This window comes from Podarcis tiliguerta, assembly GCF_965153285.1.
Source record: "Podarcis tiliguerta genome assembly, chromosome: 2".
NCBI lineage: Eukaryota > Metazoa > Chordata > Lepidosauria > Squamata > Lacertidae > Podarcis > Podarcis tiliguerta.
In genome coordinates this window covers 103,881,943-103,902,860 of record NC_139535.1, presented here as the reverse complement: position 1 = coordinate 103,902,860, position 20,918 = coordinate 103,881,943, and the positions used below count along the sequence as shown (strand labels likewise).

Here is a 20,918-nt window from a genome sequence, read left to right as displayed (position 1 = left end):
CAATCCAGGTGTTGCTGGACTCCAAGTCCCATCATCCCTAGCAATTGGCCATGCTGGCTGGAGCTGCGGGGAGTCCAACACCATCTAGAGGGCAACATGTCGGAGGGAAAAGCTGGTCCATAGGCTTGTCGTCTGTTGAAAAACAGTGCTAAGGAGCAGGTCCCTGGAACCATTGGGTCACATCCTTGATTTTTCTTGATATTCTTCTCCAATACAGTGGTACCTCTGGTTACGTACTTAATTCGTTCCGGAGGCCCGCTCTTAACCTGAAACTGTTCTTAACCTGAAGCACCACTTTAGCTAATGGGGCCTCCTGCTGCTGCCAGAGCACGATTTCTGTTCTCATCCTGAAGCAAAGTTCTTAACCCGAGGTACTATTTCTGGGTTAGCGGAATCTGTAACCTGAAGCGTATGTAACCCGAGGTACCACTGTATTCTCCAAATATTTGCTACATACCCTGCAACATTTCTCCGATGAAAATAGGGACATCCTATTTCATACCCTCCAAAATATCTCCGATGAAAATGGGGACGGTCCAGTGCTATTCTTCTAGAAAAAGAGGTGCCGGAACTCACCGTGAATGCCTCCTTTGTTCTCTTACATAATGGCAATGGTGCCCACCTGAGAGGTGCCGGAATTGAGTTCCGGCTGGAAAAGCAAATAAACCCTGGGGACGTCCTATTCCATACCCTCCAACATTTCTCTGATGAAAATAAGGGTGTCTGTCCTAAGGAAAAGTGGGATATCCCCAGGATCAAATCAAAAACCAGGACAGCTTCTGTAGATCTGTGACTCTCCCTGGAAAATTAGGGACACTTGGCAGGTCTGTTGCTATTACCTTGGGTGGCAGGTAGTGTCTTTTTGGAGCGGGGAGAAGCGAGAGTTGAAGGCAGAGGAGTTTTCCTTACCTTGGAAAGAAGAAAGTGCTTTCCTGAACGACGGCAAGGAGGACAATTTTCAACAGTCAAAGCAAACAAACTTGGATTTAACATGGCGTGCTGTGCAACTTTTTTATTTAATCCGGAAGAAACACCAGACTGGGGGACTTATCTACCTCCAGCTGCTTTGGGGCTACAACTCCCATCATCCCTGAACATTGGTCATGCTGTCTGGGGCTGATGGGATGTGGAGTCTTGTAACATCTGGAGGTCCAAGCAGGTTCCCTACCCCTGATTTGCAGAATGCACAGGAATTCCTGGAACAAAGGAATGATAGCTACTTTTTCTAGCAGAACTTGAAGCACAGAGGCAGCAGTTGGGGGGGGGAGGATTTGACCCTTTCCCTGCCAACTCCACATAAGATGCAGCCATGGTCCCTTCCAAATTTATGGCAGACCAACACTGACAGGTTAAATAGCCTCTGGAGGAAGGGCAGGCTATAAATTTAATAATGAATAAATAAAACTGTCTGTACACCTTGTCCCAAGTTTTGAAGACAGTCCTTCTCAGGAAAGGATAATCAAACCAGGCTTCTCTTCACACGCAGACACATGAAACATGTTAATTCTACCACAAATCAGAGAACCGGCCATTGTGGGTTACCTGGCTTCTGTCAATTTTTCAGACATCCATTACCAGCTAACTTTGACCAGACTACGTTTTCCCATCTGGGCCTTCTTACTTGGGTGCTTGGCCACAATTGCACTACAAAATGGAGGGCAACTCCCTCCCAACCCTCAAAGAATGAAAACAATAACATTTGACCGTTGCGATGCAAGTTGGGTAACTGAAAGACAGAAGTCAGCTGAAAGAGAAGAGGAGGAGGACAAAAACCCAACGCAAAACACCGAACCTAGTGCATCTTGAAGCACGCTTGCGATTAAACAGATACCAAGGACTCCTGAGCTGTTAAGCGTGTTTTAGCTCCTATTTTTAATAAATCCGATTCAGCCATTAATAAAATCCTGCAGCCCAACTGCAAATAAATAGGCTCGTCCGTTCTGCGATCCACCTCTCCCCCCATCCCTATTCGCTTGCAGTTTTGTTCTGTTCTAAGCAAACAGGCTCCTCTGATTTGCCACTAGAGTCGTCTGGCTTTCTCGCCTCTTTGTTTTCTTGCTCTTCTGTCGGATTTTCCAGCACAACGCACTCAACGCCAGCAAAAGGAGTCCGGAGGACAGTATGACCAGCCCAAGCACGGAGATGATGGATCCATGGGAATTGAAGCTGTACGCCACCGCTGTGACCACCACCCCGGCGATGAGGATCACCACCCCAAACGGGATCGTGCAGCGGTAGCAGGAGAGTTCAGCTCCCCCCGTGGCGGCTGTCAGCCGGCACTCGCTCACCAGAGGCACGGCTGTCACCCTGCAGTCATTGTTGTTGCACTTTTCCAGCGTTGCACACTGAGGACATTTGGAACCTCCCAAGATCTCTTTGATGGGCTCGTCGGTCATCTTGCAACTTCTGGTTGGATTTTGCACGGCTGGAGGTAGACCGGGTGCTGTTGAAAACGTTTCAGCTGTGGAAAGGGGGGAGAAAGCATTGGAATGGGTGAGTGTTTGAGGGTGGATTTTAGAATGATTCACCCAGACAAGAGGGTGAAACTTTGGAATTTCTTCTCTATGTAGGCTCAACCGCCAACAACAAAGGCTATGCACACATTAGCAACTTGAAATGGTGAAGTACGGTCATTTAATTTACTGAAATTGTAAGTGCTTGCATGCGTTAAAGGTAAAGGTAAAGGGACTCCTGACCATTAGGTCCAGTTGTGACCGACTCTGGGGTTGCGGCGCTCATCTCGCTTTACTGGCCGAGGGAGCCGGCATACAGCTTCCAGTTCATGTGGCCACCATGACTAAGCCGCTTCTGGCAAACCAGAGCAGTGGACGGAAACGCCGTTTACCTTCCCGCCAGAGCGGTACCTATTTATCTACTTGCACTTTGATGTGCTTTCGAACTGCTAGGTTGGCAGGTGCAGGGAACAAGCAACGGGAGCTCACCCCGTCGCGGGGATTCAAACCGCCGACCTTCTGATCGACAAGTCCTAGGCTCTGTGGTTGAACCCACAATGCCACCCATGTGCATTACTATGTGCTTAAATTTGGTTGGCAACTGAATTCTAGAGAGTTCTCTAGTAGTCCTCATGGGATTGGCTAATGTTGGTCACATGGGACTATCTAGTGAAGGAGAGACTCCATTTTATGTGAAGCAAGATGACTGTGTTTTAGATTCCACTGTGAACACTGCTAAGTTGCATAGTGTGAGTGCTTCTTCTCGGTTTGAAAGAAAGAGAGCGAAGCTGCAGGAGAAAGTAAAAGAGGAAATCTCTCACAGGAGCTGCAAGGCATGGCCTAACTGAGATACAGAAGACTGAGTGCTGAGCTCTGGAAAGGAAGGAAAACATGGTTGTTTAGAAGCTAGATGAAGAGACTTGTAAGCCCATGCTTGGATGAGCATGTGACTATAAATATTATGTTTTAATTCATCTAGAACAGGTATAGGCAAAATTGGCCCTCCAGATGTTTTGGGACTACCACTCCTATCATCGATGACCGCTGGTCCTGTTAGCTAGATATGATAGGAGTTGTAGTCCCAAAACATCTGGAGGGCCAAGTTTGCCTATGCCTGATCTAGAACGATAAGTTTCTGCAAGTAATGTTTTTGAAAGTCTGGACATTGGTTCAATTCATTTTTGCTACCCTTAATTCAACAGAAATGCAGAGAAGTTGTGTTTCGAGTTGCACTTTTATGTTGATAAAACATAAAACATAGGGTTGGATGTCTCCACCCAATTGCTATAGACCTCAGCTTAACCACAGCTTACTTATTTGTAACAAATGGAAGCTGGTTTGATTTGAGGGCTGGTTTGATCAAACAACAATATTTCTCAAGAAACCACAGGATAAATACGGATTGTGGCTAACATCCTGTGTCCACAGCTTCAAACACTGTTGGTGTCTCACTGGAGCCAGAGTAAAATACATACACAGCCCAAGTCTGGAGGTTCATAGTTCCCTGACGGTTATCCTGATTTTTAAAATTTCTCTCTCTTTTAATTTATGAACATATATATCTGCTCCACCTCGGATCTATAGAAACCAATACCTTATTTTTGCTTCAAAACTGATAAGCAGAAGTTACCTAAATTTGTCCTTAGAGCGATAGATACATTCACATTTCTTAGACACATATATCTCAGCAATCAACAGTTTTAACACTCAGAGGCGATTTTAAAATGCAGTCCACTTTATCATTTACCGTGAATTAATGAAACTGAAACCCTTATGGCTTCTATATAAGAAGAGCATAGCTATGAAACACAGGGAGGGTTTTGTTTTACACAATAATACATCCGATATTGATGCATTTTAAAAACGAAGCCTATATACATGTCACAACCTTTTTTGCACACTCCCATTTCTCATCAGTCTTTGTTCTCGCCTGTTGCATAGTAAACTGCCATCACTGCCTAAATCATCAGATATCGCCCGCTGGTCAGAAATAGTTGCCAAATAAGCAAGAACAAAGATTCATTTGCAATTTCCTAGGGCCCAGCAGCATTCTAGCTTGCTTAACTGCTTATCAAGCATTCCTTGCACACACACACACACACACACAAAACCCCCACACAAGCTCATTTTCTGCAAATATTAATTCTGATTTCAGATTCTTTGATGGTGAGTCACAGAGTGACTGTGGCTATTGTTGCAGCTACTTCTCTGTGCACTTCCATTTTAACTTGTTCTCAGAAAAAACCTTTTAAGGCCATTTTGTTTCCACTTAAAAGTGGACTTCATTAGAAAAAACACACCATCTTTGATGAAAAATATTGCCTTTTTGCATTGCTACGTGGAATTAGAGAAGGAGCAGTGATCTGACCAATATTAGTTTTTGAGAGAGTTTCTTTCTTCTTGTTAAAAATGTGACACGTGGTGGACTTGTAAAATAGCAAAGGCCTTCTGGGAAATGATTTAAAATGAACTGAAGAAAAAATGTTTAAAATAACTTTTGTTTAAAAACCAGAGGCCTTTAACAGGAGAAGAATTACCGAAGGATAAAAAAGTACTGCGATGACAGCGACAAGAATGTTATTTGCTCAGGGATGGAAAAAAGAAAGAACCCCATCGAAAGAAGAATGGATAATGAAGATGATGGACTATGCGGAAATGGCAAAGTTGACTAGGAAGATCAGGCACCAAGGGGATAATAGGAGGAATGGCATAACTTAATAGAAATGTTAGCAGGACTGATATAGCACTTGTAATTTAAAATGGCAAAGGATAAAATGGAAGTGTAATAATTTAGATAAATGTAATTAGATGCAGTAAAAAAAAGGAAGATAAATTTTGGAAGCCAAGGGAGGGGTGGGGCGAAGTCTGGGGGTTCAGGGAACCCCATAAAGGTACTGATATGGACGATGATTTAATGTAAACGTGTGCGTAAAAAAATTGTTGGTTTTTTTTTGAAACTTTGAAAAAAAGTGGAAAAAAATGTGGCATTGTTCTGGAAATTCTTGCATGCTTCTTTCAAGAAAAATCCTGGCAAGTTTCGAGGTTCACAACAGATATCTAACCCTCTCAACCATTCCACAATCAGAACAAATTTTCAATTGGGTTTATTGAAGACGACTAAAGTCATGGTAAAAGAGACCTTATTTCACCCTGACAAGTTTCTTCATCACAAGGAGTGTGCTGCAAAGTGTATTGCTGCAGGTGATCACCACAAGCTATGTGCCATGGAGATTTAGCAGGCAACAGAGGGAATCTAACTAAGACTTTTGTTAGCACAGAAGGATGTTCCAATTCTATTTTGGACAATTTGGGTTCATATGCCATGCAGTTCCTTTGCCCTTTTATGCCTAGTACACACACCTCTTTTTGGAGAATGGATTGCTGCTCTTAAAGCAACATGATCACCAAGTCTGTTGTCCAGCTGCTAACTTTTGATGGGCAAATTCAAGAGCTCTGTCCTTCCTTTTTAAGGTCATTTGTCTTTAAAATGGACTTGAACTGGACACAGCAGCCCTTTAAATAGAGGATGCCTTCAAGCAGAGGACTGTGCTCTGTAAAGAAGAACACTGGGCAGGCACGCTTCACAAGGAAAGATGGTTCCCAGCAAAAAACAAACAAACACACAAACACACACAAAGGTTTTCTATCACTTATCCCTCCATGATGGAAAGGAATCGCCAAGAATGAGGCTATATGAGAGTCAGGCCCGCAGCCGCCTCATTATATCAACTAGCTCACACTTGCAGTGCCATGAAAGCAGCATTCCCCATTATGCAGCTATAACATTACAGGTCTTGAACATGGGACAGTTCAGTCAGCAGAGCATGAGATTCTTGATTTCAGGGTTGTGGGTTTCAGCCCCATATTGAGGTAAATATTCCTGCATTGCAAGAGGGTTGGTCCCTTCCAGACCTACAATTCTATGGTTCTACGACAGCAGTGCTGAGGGATGAGAGACCATGCAAAAAAAGGGGGGGAGGGGCTTCCTTGGCATAGGAAAGAATGTAGGAAATGCACTTGAAAGGGGATGCTCAACTACTGCAATGTGCTCCACGTGGGGCTACCTTTGAAGGTGATCCGGAAACTACAAGCTAGATTGGTGACTGGGAGTGGCCGCCGAGACCACATAACACCAGTCCTTAAAGACCTACATTGACTCCCAGTACGCTTCCAAGCACAATTCAAAGTGTTGGTGCTGACCTTTAAAGCCCTAAACGGCCTCATCCCAGTATACCTGATGAAGCATTTTCACTCCCATTGTTCAGCCCGGACACTGAGGTCCAGCGCCGAGGGCCTTCTGGTGGTCCCCTCATTGTGAGAAGTGAGGTTACAGGGAACCAAGCAGAGGGACTTTTCGGTTGTGGCGCCTGCCTTGTGGAACGCCCTCCCATCAGATGTCAAGGAAATAAACAACGATCTGACTTTTAGAAGACATCTGAAGGCAGCCCTGTTTAGGGAAGTTTTTAACGATTGAAGTTTTATTCTGTTTTTAGTGTTCTGTTGAGAGCCGCCCAGAGTGGCTGGGGAAACCCAGCCAGATGGGTGTGGAATAAATATTATTATTATTATTATTATTATTACTATTATTACTACTACTACTACTACTACTACTACTACTAGTGGAGCTATCCAGGCATGGATGCAACATATAAAGGGCACCTAGAGGTTGCCCTTCTGATTCTTCAATAGATACATCTCTTGGAAATCGTTTTATGGTAGGGATGCCCAAATTGGGGCATAGGTGCCACAAGTCTACGTAGCTTAAAAGGGTCTGTGGGCTTAGCTATGTCACAGAACTAGACCTATAGATTCCTGCGTATCTTTCCAGAGTTACACCTCAGGAGGCTAGAGGCATCTCAGAACAGAATTGCTTTGGGGTTCCACATATAATTCTGGTAGCAGTGACCCAGTAGTGCTTTATCATAGGTAAAGGTCCAGTTGTGACTGACTCTGGGGTTGTGGCACTCATCTCGCTTTATTGGCCAAGGGAGCCAGGGCAGCACACGGAAACGCCATTTACCTTCCCGCCAGAGTGGTACCTATTTATCTACTTGTACTTTGACGTGCTTTCGAACTGCTAGGTTGGCAGGAGCAGGGACCGAGCAACGGGAGCTCACCCCGTCACGGGGATTCGAACCGCCAACCTTCTGATCAGCAAGCCCTATGCTCAGTGGTTTAACCCACAGCGCCACCCGCATCCCAGTGCTTTATCATACCCTCCAACAAAAATAGGGACGTCCTATTCCAATAATAATAATAATAATAATAACAATAATAATAATAGTAGTAGTAGTAATAATAATAATAATAATAATACCTTGCCCATCTTGTACCCTACACCTGTACGTAAGTTCAGTGCACTTACTCCCAGTTAAGTAAGCAGCCCGAGCATCTTTGCAAATGAGAAGGGACAGGAAAATCTGTGTGCTTGTGTTTGGTAATGCTCTGTCTTTCGACTCCAAAGCACACAAACCTGCTTTCCTGTCCCTTCTCCTGCTGTTTTAACAACTTTTATTTCCACAAATTACCCAGGCAGAGGGAGAAAAGGGGGCACACAGCACCTATTTGGGATGGCATATTACTTTAGGTAGCTCCAGCTTAGCGAGTGCTAGACTTGACCAGGGTTGCCCAGCTGTCAACAGAGAGATCCTCCTGTTTGCTTCCAAAATTAAGAAACAGCAAGCAACCAACACACCACCACCTGTATCCACCTACCTCATCCATAGGAAGTCCATGACGGCTTGGCTTGATGAGCAAAGAGATAAACTTGAGGGTATGTTCTGGAAATCTTCACTGGGTTTCCCACCACCACCTCTTCTCCCAAACACCAGAAATAAACCGATTTTATGTGGCTTCCTTTTCTTTTTAAAACCAGACAGAGGACCAGATAGAGAGGTGACCTAGGAAGGAAGAAGATGTGATGTTAGAACTATATAGTTATACAAAGGTACCTTTTATCATATGTGGTGGATGTGCAAAGCAATAAAAAAAATCTAGGAGATGATATATAAAGAAATGAAAAATAAAAATGTTTAAAATAACTTTTGTTTAAAAACCAGAAGCCTTCCTATTAGTTATTACAGGTACCGAGATGCCAAAGGATCAGAAAAGACTGTTTATGTATGCGACAACAGCCGCACGGGTGCTATTAGTCCAGAAATGGAAGGAAGAAATAACCCCAACCAGAGAAGAATGGCAAATCAAGTTGATGGACTAGGCTGAAATGGCAAAATTAACTGGGAAGCTTAGAAATCAAGAGGACAATTTTTTTAAAAAAAAGAGTGGGAAAAGTTTACATTATATTTACATTGTAAGCAGGTTAAAATGTTAGCAGGATTTTAACCACGCTTGTAAACTGATGGACAGCATGGACAATTTGGAAGGATAAAACTTGGATAGTATTGGTACGCAGTTGCAAATATTACCATTAGGACCCATGGAAGGGATAGGGGGAAGTCAGGAGATTCAGAGCAATCTCGATATTTGGATTTTGAATTGTTTCCTGTTGTATGTTTACATTTTCTAAAATCAAACAAAAAAATTATTAAAAAAAGAACTCTATAGTTATATGAACCATTCAACAGCATTCCATGTAAGAAAAGTTCTGTTGCTTCACAGTGGATAGGAAACACACACTTTAGGATCTCTCCTTCCTCAAATGTGGGGTTCAGGGATTTTCCGTAATAAAATACCACTCTCTGAAGGATTCTCTGGAATCAGATATTGCCAGATCTCCCTCCCCACCCACAGGAATCACCCTGATTCCAGGCTATTTCCAAAACTCAGTAGAACATTTTCCTCTAGAAGTTCATAGAACAGACATCCGTAGCTCCACAAGTTCCATTGTTCATGTTTCGTGGCCTGCTATTCCCATCCTTCTTAATAATAATAATAATAATAATAATAATAATAATAATAATAATTTATTTATACCCTGCCCATCTGGCTGGGTTTCCCCAACTACTCTGGGCGGTTTCCAACAGAATATTAAAATACAATAGTCTATTAAACACTAAAAGCTTCCCTAAACAGCGCTGCCTTCAAATGTCTTCTAAAAGTCTGGTACAGTGGTACCTCAGGTTAAGTACTTAATTTGTTCCGGAGGTCCGTTCTTAAACTGAAACTGTTCTTAACCTGAAGCACCACTTTAGCTAATGGGGCCTCCTGCTGCCGCCGCGCCGCTGGAGCAAGATTTCTGTTCTTATCCTGAAGCAAAGTTCTTAACCTGAAGCACTATTTCTGGGTTAGCGGAGTCTGTAACCTGAAGCGTATGTAACCCGAGGTACCACTGTAGTTGTTTTTCTCCTTGACATCTGGTGGGAGGGCATTCCACAAGGCGGGTGCCACTACCGAGAAGGCCCTCTGCCTGGTTCCCTGTAACTTGGCTTCTCGCAGCGAGGGAACCACCAGAAGGCGCTCGGAGCTGGACCTCACTGCTCACCATAAAGCTTTCCAAATAATTCTTCCCACAAGCAGCCTTATCTGACAAAGAGATACAGCATGCTTCCAAAAGACTTGTTTATTGAGGGTTCAGCTTGATCTGTTTTCAGGGCAATGAGGCCACGCTGTCTATTTAATAAGAATTCACTCCGATTTGTATGATGACGGCGCTTGAAAGCGAGCGCTAACTCACACTTCCCTGAGCACACCTCCACTGTGCAAAAATCTGATTTTTTGAGGGGAGTAGCAACAGCTTGGAGGCAATCACTGGGAGAAGAGGGAACACGGGTGATTCCAACATTGGGCTGGACTAGATGGAGTTGGGCTCCTTCCAACTCTACAATTCTATGATTGCCCTTTCCCTAACCACACATCCCTGCAGTAGTTGGAATAAAAGGTTCGTATTTCCCTCTGTGCAGGAAGAAGCTCAGCACTGGAGTAGGACTGGGCGATATCTGGTTATCAACATTGCAATGTATCACCAGCTAAACATTGTGATATACAGCTGTGGTGTTCGTACGGAGCCCCCGGTCGTCTCACGGACTATTGACCCGTACACCACTAATCTGCTGCCACCCACCAGGTCCTCCCTGGTAAAATCACTTCAGTCTCAGCCCGGTTCTCCCTGTTTAGGGAAGTTTTTAATGTTTAGTGCTGTATTGTTTTTAACACTTGAGTGGTAGCCGCCCAGAGTGGCTGGGGAAACTCAGCCAGATGGGCGGGGTATAAATAATAAATTGTTGTTGTTGTTGTTGTTGTTGTTGTTGTTGTTACTAGAGGAGGGTGTTTTATTTCAGACACAAACAAACTTTTACGGCATTCCAAACGTTGTTACTCTTTACTTTCTTAGTCTTATTTTCCTCTCTCTATCTCTTCTAGCTCCCCTCACTCAAGAACCCACTGCCCTAACTGTCTCTATTACCAACTGCCTTTCCCAACCAGCCAACCCACTAAAACCAACCAACTACCCACCAACAACTCTAACAAACCTCGGGCTAAGCCCTTCTATACACATGTAGGCTCCACCTCCAGCTTTACTATTGGTCTACATTTTTAACCCTTTCTCCCCGTACAGACAGGCTCTAAACAAATGGACAAACGCCACATCGGATATATCACTTTGTCTGAAATAAGGACGGAATTATGTAGAGGCGAACACAAACCCATTATGAATTTTTTTTTTCTTTCCGCATCCATACCCCATTTAGTGGCAGCAGCAAGAAGGTGCAGAAATAACACTGAGAAGGTTATTTTCTTTTTAAGTTACTGAAAATAAATGTGGCAGTCTGTTGCTGCAGAAGACCAAGTGTCCCTATTTTCCAGGGACAGTCCCAGAGTTACAGAAGCCGTCCCAGTTTCTGATTTGATCCTGAAATGTTCCGCTTTTCCTTAGGACATCCCTATTTTCATCAGAGAAACGTTGGCAAGTATGGAGCTATGCCATCCACAAGCCAAGGAGATTAGTAATTATACAACCTTTAGAAGACATCCGAAGATAGCCCTGTATAGGGACGTTGTTTAATGTGTTATTATGTTTTTATATATGTTGGAAGCCGCCCAGTCAGATGGGCGGGGTATAAGTAATAAAATTATTATTACTAGTATGGAATAGGACGTCCTTATTTTCATCGGAGAAATGTTGGAGGGTCTGCTGCAGAGGAAAAGAGCTTGTTTTAATGAAAAAATGCAATTATCGTAGAATGGGATAAGCAACGCTTGAAAACATTGTTGCCTGTTGAAATAATTGATTATAGTTTCAAGGATGCCTTGGCCACAGATACCGTATTTTTTGCTTTATAAGACTCACTTTTTCCCTCCTAAAAAGTAAGGGGAAATGCGTGTCCGTCTTATGGAGCGAATGCAGGCTGCGCAGCTATCCCAGAAGCCAGAACAGCAAGAGGGATTGCTGCTTTCACTGCGCAGCAATCCCTCTTGCTGTTCTGGCTTCTGAGATTCAGAATTTTTCTTCTTCTTGTTTTCCTCCTTCAAAAACTAGGTGCGTCTTGTGGTCTGGTGCGTCTTATAGAGCGAAAAATACGGTATTTCCCATCCTTGGTCAGAAAAATCCCCGAGGTAGTGCTGGAAGAAGCACAGCACTAAAGTTAGATTGCATGGGTCCTCCACAGGTTGTCTCTAGAATACAAACACACACACACTATCATGAAAACATATTCATTCCTAACAAACACCCCAGCCCTAAGTCATGCCCCATTGGGTGGCAGTTTAGGAGAGGACCCTGTTTAAATGCAACATGTTTAAGAGATTTCTTCAGCCACCTGCGCTTTGACGAGCCAGAACTCAGGGCAGACACTTTTCCGTGACACATCTCAGCCAAGAGAGAGCCAAAGCGATTGTCAACAGGAGCAACAGCTGTGAAACCGCCAGGCAGCCGGGTTAACCTTCTGAACCAGCAAAAGATTTGTTACTAAGCTTACTCGACATTCCTTTGGTACGCATGTGTGGTTGCGAAGGATTGTTAGGGCCATTTCAACACGGCAGCCGGCGCAAGCTGGAAAGGTGTGGGATATTCAAGAGGAAGAGCAACATTCAGCGCCGTGACCGTTAGTAGCTCAGTGGCAGAGCCTCTGTTTGGGAGGCAGGAGGTCCCGATCCCTGGCAACTCGAGGTAGGGCTGGGAGTGACTCCTGCCTGAAACCCCGGACAGCTACTACCAGTCAGTCAGTGTACACATGACTGATGAACTAGTGGTTCTGATATACAATGGCACCTTGGTTCTCAAATGCCTTGGTACTCAAACAACTTGGAACCCAAACACTGCAAACCTGGAAGTAAATGTTCCGGTTTGCGAACTTTTTTTTGGAAGCTGAATGTGCTCCGTTTTGAGTGTTACGCTTCCGTTTCGAGTGTTACACTGAGGTCTGTCTGTTTTTGCTATTTATTTTGTGTTTTTGCGGCTCTTGATTGATTGATTGATTGTGTGACTGAAGTACATTGTTTATTGCTTTCATTTTATGGATCAATAGTCTCGCTAGATAGCAAAATTAATGTTATATTGCTGTTTTAGGGGTTGTTTTTAAAAGTCTGGAACAGATTAATCCATTTTGCATTACTTTCTATGGGAAAGCGCGCCTTGGTTTTGGAACGCTTTGGTTTGGGAATGGACTTCTGGAACGGATTAAGTTTGAGAACCAAGGTACCACTGTAAAGCAAATCCCCATGTTCCTAGCACACATGATACGTCCCAAAGGAGCAGCCTTAACAGTGGTCATTGGAGGAAAACATTAATCTGTCCTTCCTTTCCCATTGCGGTTCTGGAAACTGCACAGCTGAATTAAACAACCAGAGCTTCAACAACTGAAATAGTAGTGCAAAATGGGCCTCCTTTATTTTGCTGGGTCATGTTTCTTTTATTTTGCTGAGTCATGTTTCCTCGCTCTGCTCCAGCAATTCATCCTGGCAGCCCTGATACACACCTGGATCGTCTATACCCTCCCGGTCTACCCTGTTCAGTTCAATGGAGGAAGCAGCTGCTTAAGAGGCCGTGAGTTCCTTTCCCAGACAAATCTATGAAATTTAGGGAAGATAAGTTACACCTTCAGGGGAAGGGACTGTATGTAGCTCCAAGACAGAGAACATACAAAAGATCTATCTTAGATTTACAGTTTGAAAACCCCAGATATCACCCCAGAGCCTTGCTGCTGGCCAGAATGGGAAATGCTGGACTAAGTGATCCTATTGATGCTTTTGAATTATGGTGTTGGAGGAGACTCTTGAGAGTCCCATGGACTGCAAGAAGATCAAACCTATCCATTCTGAAGGAAATCAGCCCTGAGTGCTCACTGGAAGGACAGATCCTGAAGCTGAGGCCCCAATACCTTGGCCACCTCATGAGAAGAGAAGACTCCCTGGAAAAGACCCTGATGTTGGGAAAGATGGAGGGCACAAGGAGAAGGGGATGACAGAGGACGAGATGGTTGGACAGTGTTCTTGAAGCTACTAACATGAGTTTGACCAAACTGCTGGAGGCAGTGGAAGACAGGAGTGCCTGACGTTGCTCTGGTCCATGGGGTCACAAAGAGTCGGACACGACTAAACAACAACAACAACGAGTTCTAAATGCAAGTTCAGGATTAGGTACACTGCCAACGACATTCCCACTCCACAGAGTGCTGTTCCTTAATATTATGTTCCAAGTAAATGTGTTTAGGATGAGGGTTAGCTATCACCCAACCTGCAAACAAAACAAAGCCCTGCTATGATGCCTCAACGAACGCAAAAGAGTGGAGCATGTCAATGAGACACGATCTATTTTCAATCGAGATCAGGGTTTATAGGACAAGGCTCTCCCTCTACCTCATAGGCAAGCCAAGTCGAGGGATGGTTCAAATACCTAGGGAAAGTTCAGCAATCACTTTTTTTAGACTCAGAGGAAATGACTCCCAAGCAGAGATCGGCAGCACACTTTTGGGCTGGCGCACATATGTGCACATATTCTGTCTTGCGCCACCGAAACATAGGAGTGGCAGGTCTGTAAAGATGCCACCCAGCACCCACTTACATGCCCTTGCTAGCAATAGGAGCCATTTGTGCACATGGTGCACCATTCAGTTCCTGCCAGCCACAGGACTTTGGAGCAGCCATTGGTCACACCCACACCAGACATTTAAGCACTCTTATACCCAGGGCAAACAAGTTGTGAAGAATCCCGTATAAAGTATCCATCTGTCATGGATCAGCCCAGTATACCTGAAGGAGCGTCTCCACCCCCATCGTTCAGCCAGGACACTGAGGTCCAGCTCCAAGGGCCTTCTGGCGGTTCCCTCACTGTGAGAAGCCAAGTTACAGGGAACCAGGCAGAGGGCCTTCTCGGTGGTGGCGCCCGCCCTGTGGAACACCCTCCCACCAGATGTCGAAGAGATAAACAACTATCTGACTTTTAAAAGACATCTGAAGGCAGCCCTGTTTAGGGAAGTTTTTAATGTTTGATGTTTTATTCTGTTTTTAATATTCTGTTGGGAGCCACCCATAGTGGCTGAGGAAACCCAGCCAGATGGGTGGGGTATAAATTATTATTATTATTATTATTATTATTATTATTATTATTATTATTAATGCTTGAGTTGATTGAGTTAATGCAGGGGATTGGACTAAATTACCCTTGGGCATCCCTTCCAACTCTATGATTCTGTGTTTCATAACATGCAACTGCACCTAAGGTCTTGGGAAAACCAACTCAAAGGCAATATAGGACAAAATATCATAAGCATGTAACAGACACCATTTCTCCCTGATGTTTCAGAAAGTGAAAATCCAGACACAAAAAGGGTTTTGAGCTTTTTGTTTGGCAAAGTTGTTACTTTTGAGGGGGGGAGTTTAGCTTTTGCACAATCCCCCCCATGAAGGTACCCTGCCCCCCTATAAAATCACCCCCCAAAAGCAACATTTCCAATATGTGCTGCCATGCACCCAGGTTTCCCCCGTCGTTTTTGCCGCTTTCCGAAAATTCCGCCCAGACGCCATTTTCGAAGGACGAATCCCGGCTATGTCCGTGAAATTCCGGACCTAGGGCAGCCCTGTTTAAAACCAAGCCGATAGGTGTTTCAGTGCATGGGGACAAGGAAACCGTATTCTGCTAACATAAAGGCTGAGATGAAACTGACCAGCCTTGAGGCAAAATGTGAGACACAAGCTGTTGGTTTCAGTTCACTAGCTAGTACAGTGGTACCTCGGGTTACAGACGCTTCAGGTTACAGACTCCGCTAACCCAGAAATAGTACCTTGGGTTAAGAACTTTGCTTCAGGATGAGAACAGAAATCGCACAGTGGCGGCAGCGGGAGGCCCCATTAGCTAAAGTGGTACCTCATGTTAAGAACAGTTTCAGGTTAAGAACGGACCTCCGGAACGACTTAAGTACGTAACCAGAGGTACCACTGTACAGAAAATCCCAAAAGACAAAAGGTTTAAATTGTTTGAGGAGGATGGAGACAAAGCAGAGCTTCCAGACAACCCTTTTATCAAGCTTTTGTTCAGATTTGTTTACTAGATGTAGGTGATGTTGTGTCAAATCGGGGTTTTCTAAACTTGGACTACAACTCCCATCACCCCTAGCTAGCAGGACCAGTGGTCAGGGATGATGGGAATTGTAGTCTCAAAACATCTGGAGTCCCAAGTTTGGGAAACCTGGTGTCAAAGGAAGGGTTATCTCATGTTATGAATGCAGTAGGCATTACTGTCATCTCTAGGTGGTGCTGGGAAAATCTCCTGTCTCAAATCCCAAAGATCCACTGCAAGGCAGCACAGCACAGAGATGGGGAATCACTGGTCCTCTAGATGCAGTGAGACTACAGATCCCAGTGCCTCTGAATGTTGGCTCTGTTGGCTGGGGCTTTGGGGAGTTGTAGTCCAGCAAATTCTGGAGGGCCCTGTTGTATACAGAACTTTGCTAGATGAACCAATGGTCTGACTCAGTATAAAACAGCTTCCTGTGTTCCTAGATGTAGACCTAGTCAGTTTGGATGGGACCCACTAAAGAACCCCAAGCAGAACGAGCATTAAGTACATAGGAGTAAGCACTTTCAAATTTCACCAATTTTATAAGCGGTAATCAACTAGGAATAAATGGAGCACTGATTTATGCGTCAGGACTGATTCAGGAGAACAGGCACAAAGGGAGTTAGGACGATAAATATTGCTTTGACATATGCAAGATTGTCACTGACTGCGCATTTCAAGGCATGTCTACTCAGATTGTAAGCGCTACTTAGTTCCATGAGTCTTATTTCCAGGTAAGTGGGAACACAATTGCAGCCAACAGCTGCAACCTTAAGCATATTTACTTGGAAGTAATGCCCCACTAATGAAGTAAGAATTTTTTTCTTCTGAGAGATTTCAGTCTGAAAAGCACTGCTTCCTATGTCTTCCTGCCACGACACTCCATGTGGGTTCAGAACACGCTTCTCTAATCTGGTCAGTGTCCTTCTAATGACCACTTTATTTTCTTCACCCAAGGCCAGAGGGAGATAATAGCTGGCTTTTCAGAAGGCTGCAGTGGTCCATAAGGCATTCATCTTGTCCCACTGTCATCTCCCGTCAGGAAAGTTTTGCAGATATTTAAATCTCTGCAGAGTTTTACGGACAGGGGTTGTGGAAGGATGATTGTGACCACCAAAATGGATCTAACCTTATGATATTCTGGAGAGGGTGAGGAGTGGGTTCTATCTTCAGCCCCCTTTCAGATTTGCCCTAGTACCATCTAAGCTGTCCCTCCATCACCTGCAAAATCCCTTCTAACCAACCTTTGCTATACATTCTCAAATGTCTCCTTATACTCCACAAGAACTGTATGAACTAGACTGCAAATCCTCTGGGCATTTATGTCTCCTATAATGTGCCCTACATATTCCTGGGGCTACAGAACATTAAATCATCATCAAGAAAATCTGTGGTCACCCCAGAACCTGTTTTCAGGCTAGGATGTAGCCCTGGGGGTATTTGAAGCACTGAGAAAGTCACTGAGCACATGCAGAGTAAATCTCCATGACTAACTACAACACTCTGCACCTTTGAAAGAATGTGAATTGCCACTTGTGTCCTTGCTACTCTTTAAAAATACAAAGATCCAGTAAACAATAAGCAACAACAACAACAAGAAGAAGAAGACCCTTGCTGGGTGTAACAGTTTCCTGCGATCTCATGCAACTTACTCAGAAGTAAGCTTTACCTATGAAACTTACTCCTGACACAGTCTGCATGGGCTTGCAGCCTTAATGCTATAATTAGAGCAGTAGTATTTGTATGGGGAAGGGAGAAGGAGGTTAAATTGCTTTTCCGCTTACCCACTTAAAAACACACACCAATAAATAAAACAGAGACCTGTTGCTTTTTAAGAAAATTGTAGCGTACAGGAGAGTTTCCATGCCATCCCCCTTGCTCCTTGCTTGGCAACTACAATCCCCTCCCCCCAAAACACACACACACACTTTTTGATCATTTGATGTCAGGTGATTTGAGCCACATGTCTACCGGATCAGATCCTTTTGTTGAGCGTAGCCCTGCATACTTGTTTGCTGGGAGGTGTCCTTGTACACCACAATACAAGCATTAAAACTAAAAGTTCATGCCCCCCCTTTCCCCTAATCTCAAAAAATAAAATAAAATAAGACCACTCTGGTCCTCCAGTGTGTGCTGCAGGATGAAAACTGCTAAACTGTTAGGAGAGGATACATAGAGAAATGCAAAATATTTAATATATTTCTCAAGGCGACAAGAGACATGGGTTCAATAATAAGATTCTAATGGAGATTCATAGGGAAAGGGTTTTTACATTTGGTCAGTCTCTCCTTCCGATGATTCTGGTAGAGAAGCCAGTTCTGAAAACAGAGGCTTAGCTCTCCCAGGGCATTAACTTTTAGGAAATTCTCTTTCGAGGTTCGAATTCAGTTATTACAGTAGCAACCATAAGTTCCAGTCCCACGTGTGTCTACTCAGAAGTAAGTCCCATTGTGTTCGATGGGGGCTTACTCTCCAGTAAGTCGCCCTACGTTTGCAATCCTATGCATACTTGCCTGGGAGTAAGCACCGCTGCACACAATGGGACTTACTTCCGAGTAGACTGGCAGAGGATTGCACTGTTGGAAGCCCAAAAGGGGGAGAATGTAAAAGGACTAGGAAACCATGAAATCCTGAAGGGATGGGGGTGGTCATTAAGCCATTAAGCCATTAAGAAAAGTGCTCAGTGCCCAATTTGTCTCTCATTTGAACACTCCACCACCATCGAAGCTTATCCCAAGCACATCGTTTCATAAGAAAGAAAGAACGTCGTTTTCTCTTATAGTATCATAGCATGGCATTTTGATATAAAGTCCAGGAAAAGTGAAATTTGGACTTGGCGCGGGTACTACTACTACTGCTACTACTACTACTAATAATAATAAATTTATTTATGTATTTATTCCCCGCCCAACTGGCTGGGTCCCCTCCCCCCCGCTTTTAAGAAGCAGAAAAGGCGAAATACAAAAGCAAACCAGGAGCGGGGAGAGAAGGAAAAGAAATAGACCCACTTTCAAAAGCTCCGATGCGATGAATATTCTCCCATTCCGCAAACGCTTGGCAGATCTCCGCCGACGCTTCTGGCGCTGGGATCCCTCCCTCGAGCGCGACCAACAGCTGGAGCAAAAAAAAAAAAATTTAAAACATTTTGGAACAAAAATAAGAATAAAAAAGGGACAAAATCCAGCCAGCCGTGCGCGCAGCTTACCTTCGCTCGCCCGGAATGCCACTGGGCAGACACTTGTCCGGCAGCGCGAGAAGAAGGGGAAGCAAGGGACCGTAAACAAACTGCTGAGCCGGAGTTAAAAAAAAAAGTGGGAGAGAGGAAAAGATCAAGGGACCGGAGACAATTTCACAGGATTAAAGGAAAGTTGTGTGGGAGGGAACAGACGCTCATCATGGGTAACACTGGCCTGATTGGGGGGCTGCGCAAAAGGGGGAGGCGCCACAGAAGGACGTTTTGCAGGAGAAAAGGAAAATAGATCCTTTGTTTTGTTGCCTGACTCTGAGATAGGGAGGAGAGAGAGAGAGAGAGAAAGTTCAGAATGGTTCATTTTAGGGGCCCTGCAGAAATGAAGGCGACTCCCCCAGAGGAGGGTGTTTAGTTCCGCTGCGTGTGTGTAACCCGTACATTAGAGTACCCTCCAACATTGCTCTGATGGAAATAGGGACAGCCTATACAGTCATAAGGTAAAGGTAAAGGGGCCCCTGACCATTAGGCCCAGTCGTGACCGACTCTGGGGTTGTGGCGCTCATCTCGCTTTATTGGCCGAGGGAGCCGGCGTACAGCTTCTGGGTCATGTGGCCAGCATGACTAAGCCGCTTCTGGCGAACCAGAGCAGCACACGGAAACGCCGTTTACCTTCCCGCCAGAGCGGTACCTATTTATCTACTTGCACTTTGATGTGCCTTTGAACTGCTAGGTTGGCAGGAGGAGGGACCGAGCAACGGGAGCTCACCCTGTCACAGGGATTCGAACCGCCAACCTTCTGATCGGCAAGCCCTAGGCTCTGTGGTTTAACCCACAGCGCCACCCGCATCCCATGGGTCATACAGTCATACCTCGGGATAAATACACTTCAGGTTGAGCACTTCCGGGTTTCGCCGCTCGTGCTTGCGCAGTCAAAATGACATCCAGCGCATGCACGTAAGCGGTGAAACGCGAACCAAGCACACGCGCTGTTGTGTCTTGCGTTCCATTCGGGATGCAAACGGGGCTCCGGAACGGATCCCCGTTCACATCCCAAGGTACCACTGTATTATTATTGGGGAAGCAGGTGGCGCTGTGGGTTAAACCACAGAGCCTAGGACGTGCCGATCAGAAGGAGCGATGGTCCAGCTCCTGTCAACCTAGCAGTTTGAAACGGCTTTTTGTGCACTGCTCTGGTTTGCCAGAAGCGGCTTAGTCATGCTGGCCACATGACCTGGAAGCTTTATGCCGGCTCCCTCGGCCAATAAAGTAAGATGAGTGCCGCAACCCCCGAGTCGGCCATGACTGGACCTAATGGTCAGGAGTCCCTTTACCTTTTTTACCATCTGACTTGATTGCTCCAACCACTCTGACCAGCTTCCAACATATATAAAAAAACGTAATAAAAATAATAACTTATTATTTACACCCTGCCCATCTGGCTGGGTTTCCGCAGCCACTCTGGGCGGATCCCAACAGAATATTAAAAACAGAATAAAAATCAAAAACTTCCCTAAACAGGGCTGCCTTCACATGCCTTCATAAAGTCAGATAGTTGTTTATTTCCTTGACATCAGACAGGAGGGCGTTCCACAGGGTGGGAGCCACTACCGAGAAGGCCCTCTGCCTGGTTCCCTGTCACCTCACTTCTCACAGGGAGGGAACTGCCAGAAGGCCCTTGGTGCTGGAACTCCGTGTCTGGACTGAATGATGGGGGTGGAGATGCTCTTTCAGGTATACTGGGCCGAGGCCATTTAGGGCTTTAAAGGTCACTGAATTGTGCTCAGAAAGGTACTGGGAGCCAACATTAAACATTTTTTAAAAC

At 44.8% G+C, this 20,918-nt stretch overlaps 1 protein-coding gene across 2 annotated transcripts; it reads right to left on the bottom strand.

The window, feature by feature from the left end:
• Window positions 1–997: 997 nt before the first annotated feature.
• TMEM100 (transmembrane protein 100) lies at window positions 998–19,258 on the bottom strand. 2 transcript variants are annotated; one of them, XM_083428130.1, is made up of 4 exons: window positions 19,112–19,258; window positions 18,911–19,020; window positions 8,169–8,353; window positions 998–2,461 (listed from the first exon to the last, which is right to left on the bottom strand). In XM_083428130.1, the coding sequence occupies exon 4, from the start codon at window positions 2,394–2,396 to the stop codon at window positions 1,992–1,994; it is 405 nt and encodes a 134-aa protein (XP_083284256.1). In that variant the 5' UTR covers window positions 2,397–2,461; window positions 8,169–8,353; window positions 18,911–19,020; window positions 19,112–19,258; the 3' UTR covers window positions 998–1,991. The 2 variants fall into 2 exon arrangements, with proteins under 2 accessions (XP_083284256.1, XP_083284255.1); XM_083428129.1 differs by having other exon boundaries at window positions 18,915–19,020.
• Between the last annotated feature and the right edge of the window lie 1,660 nt (window positions 19,259–20,918).

Coding starts and splice junctions, on each gene's coding strand:
- TMEM100 (XM_083428130.1), bottom strand. CDS start 2,396: ATGACCGACGAGCCCATCAAAGAGATCTTGGGAGGTTCCAAATGTCCT.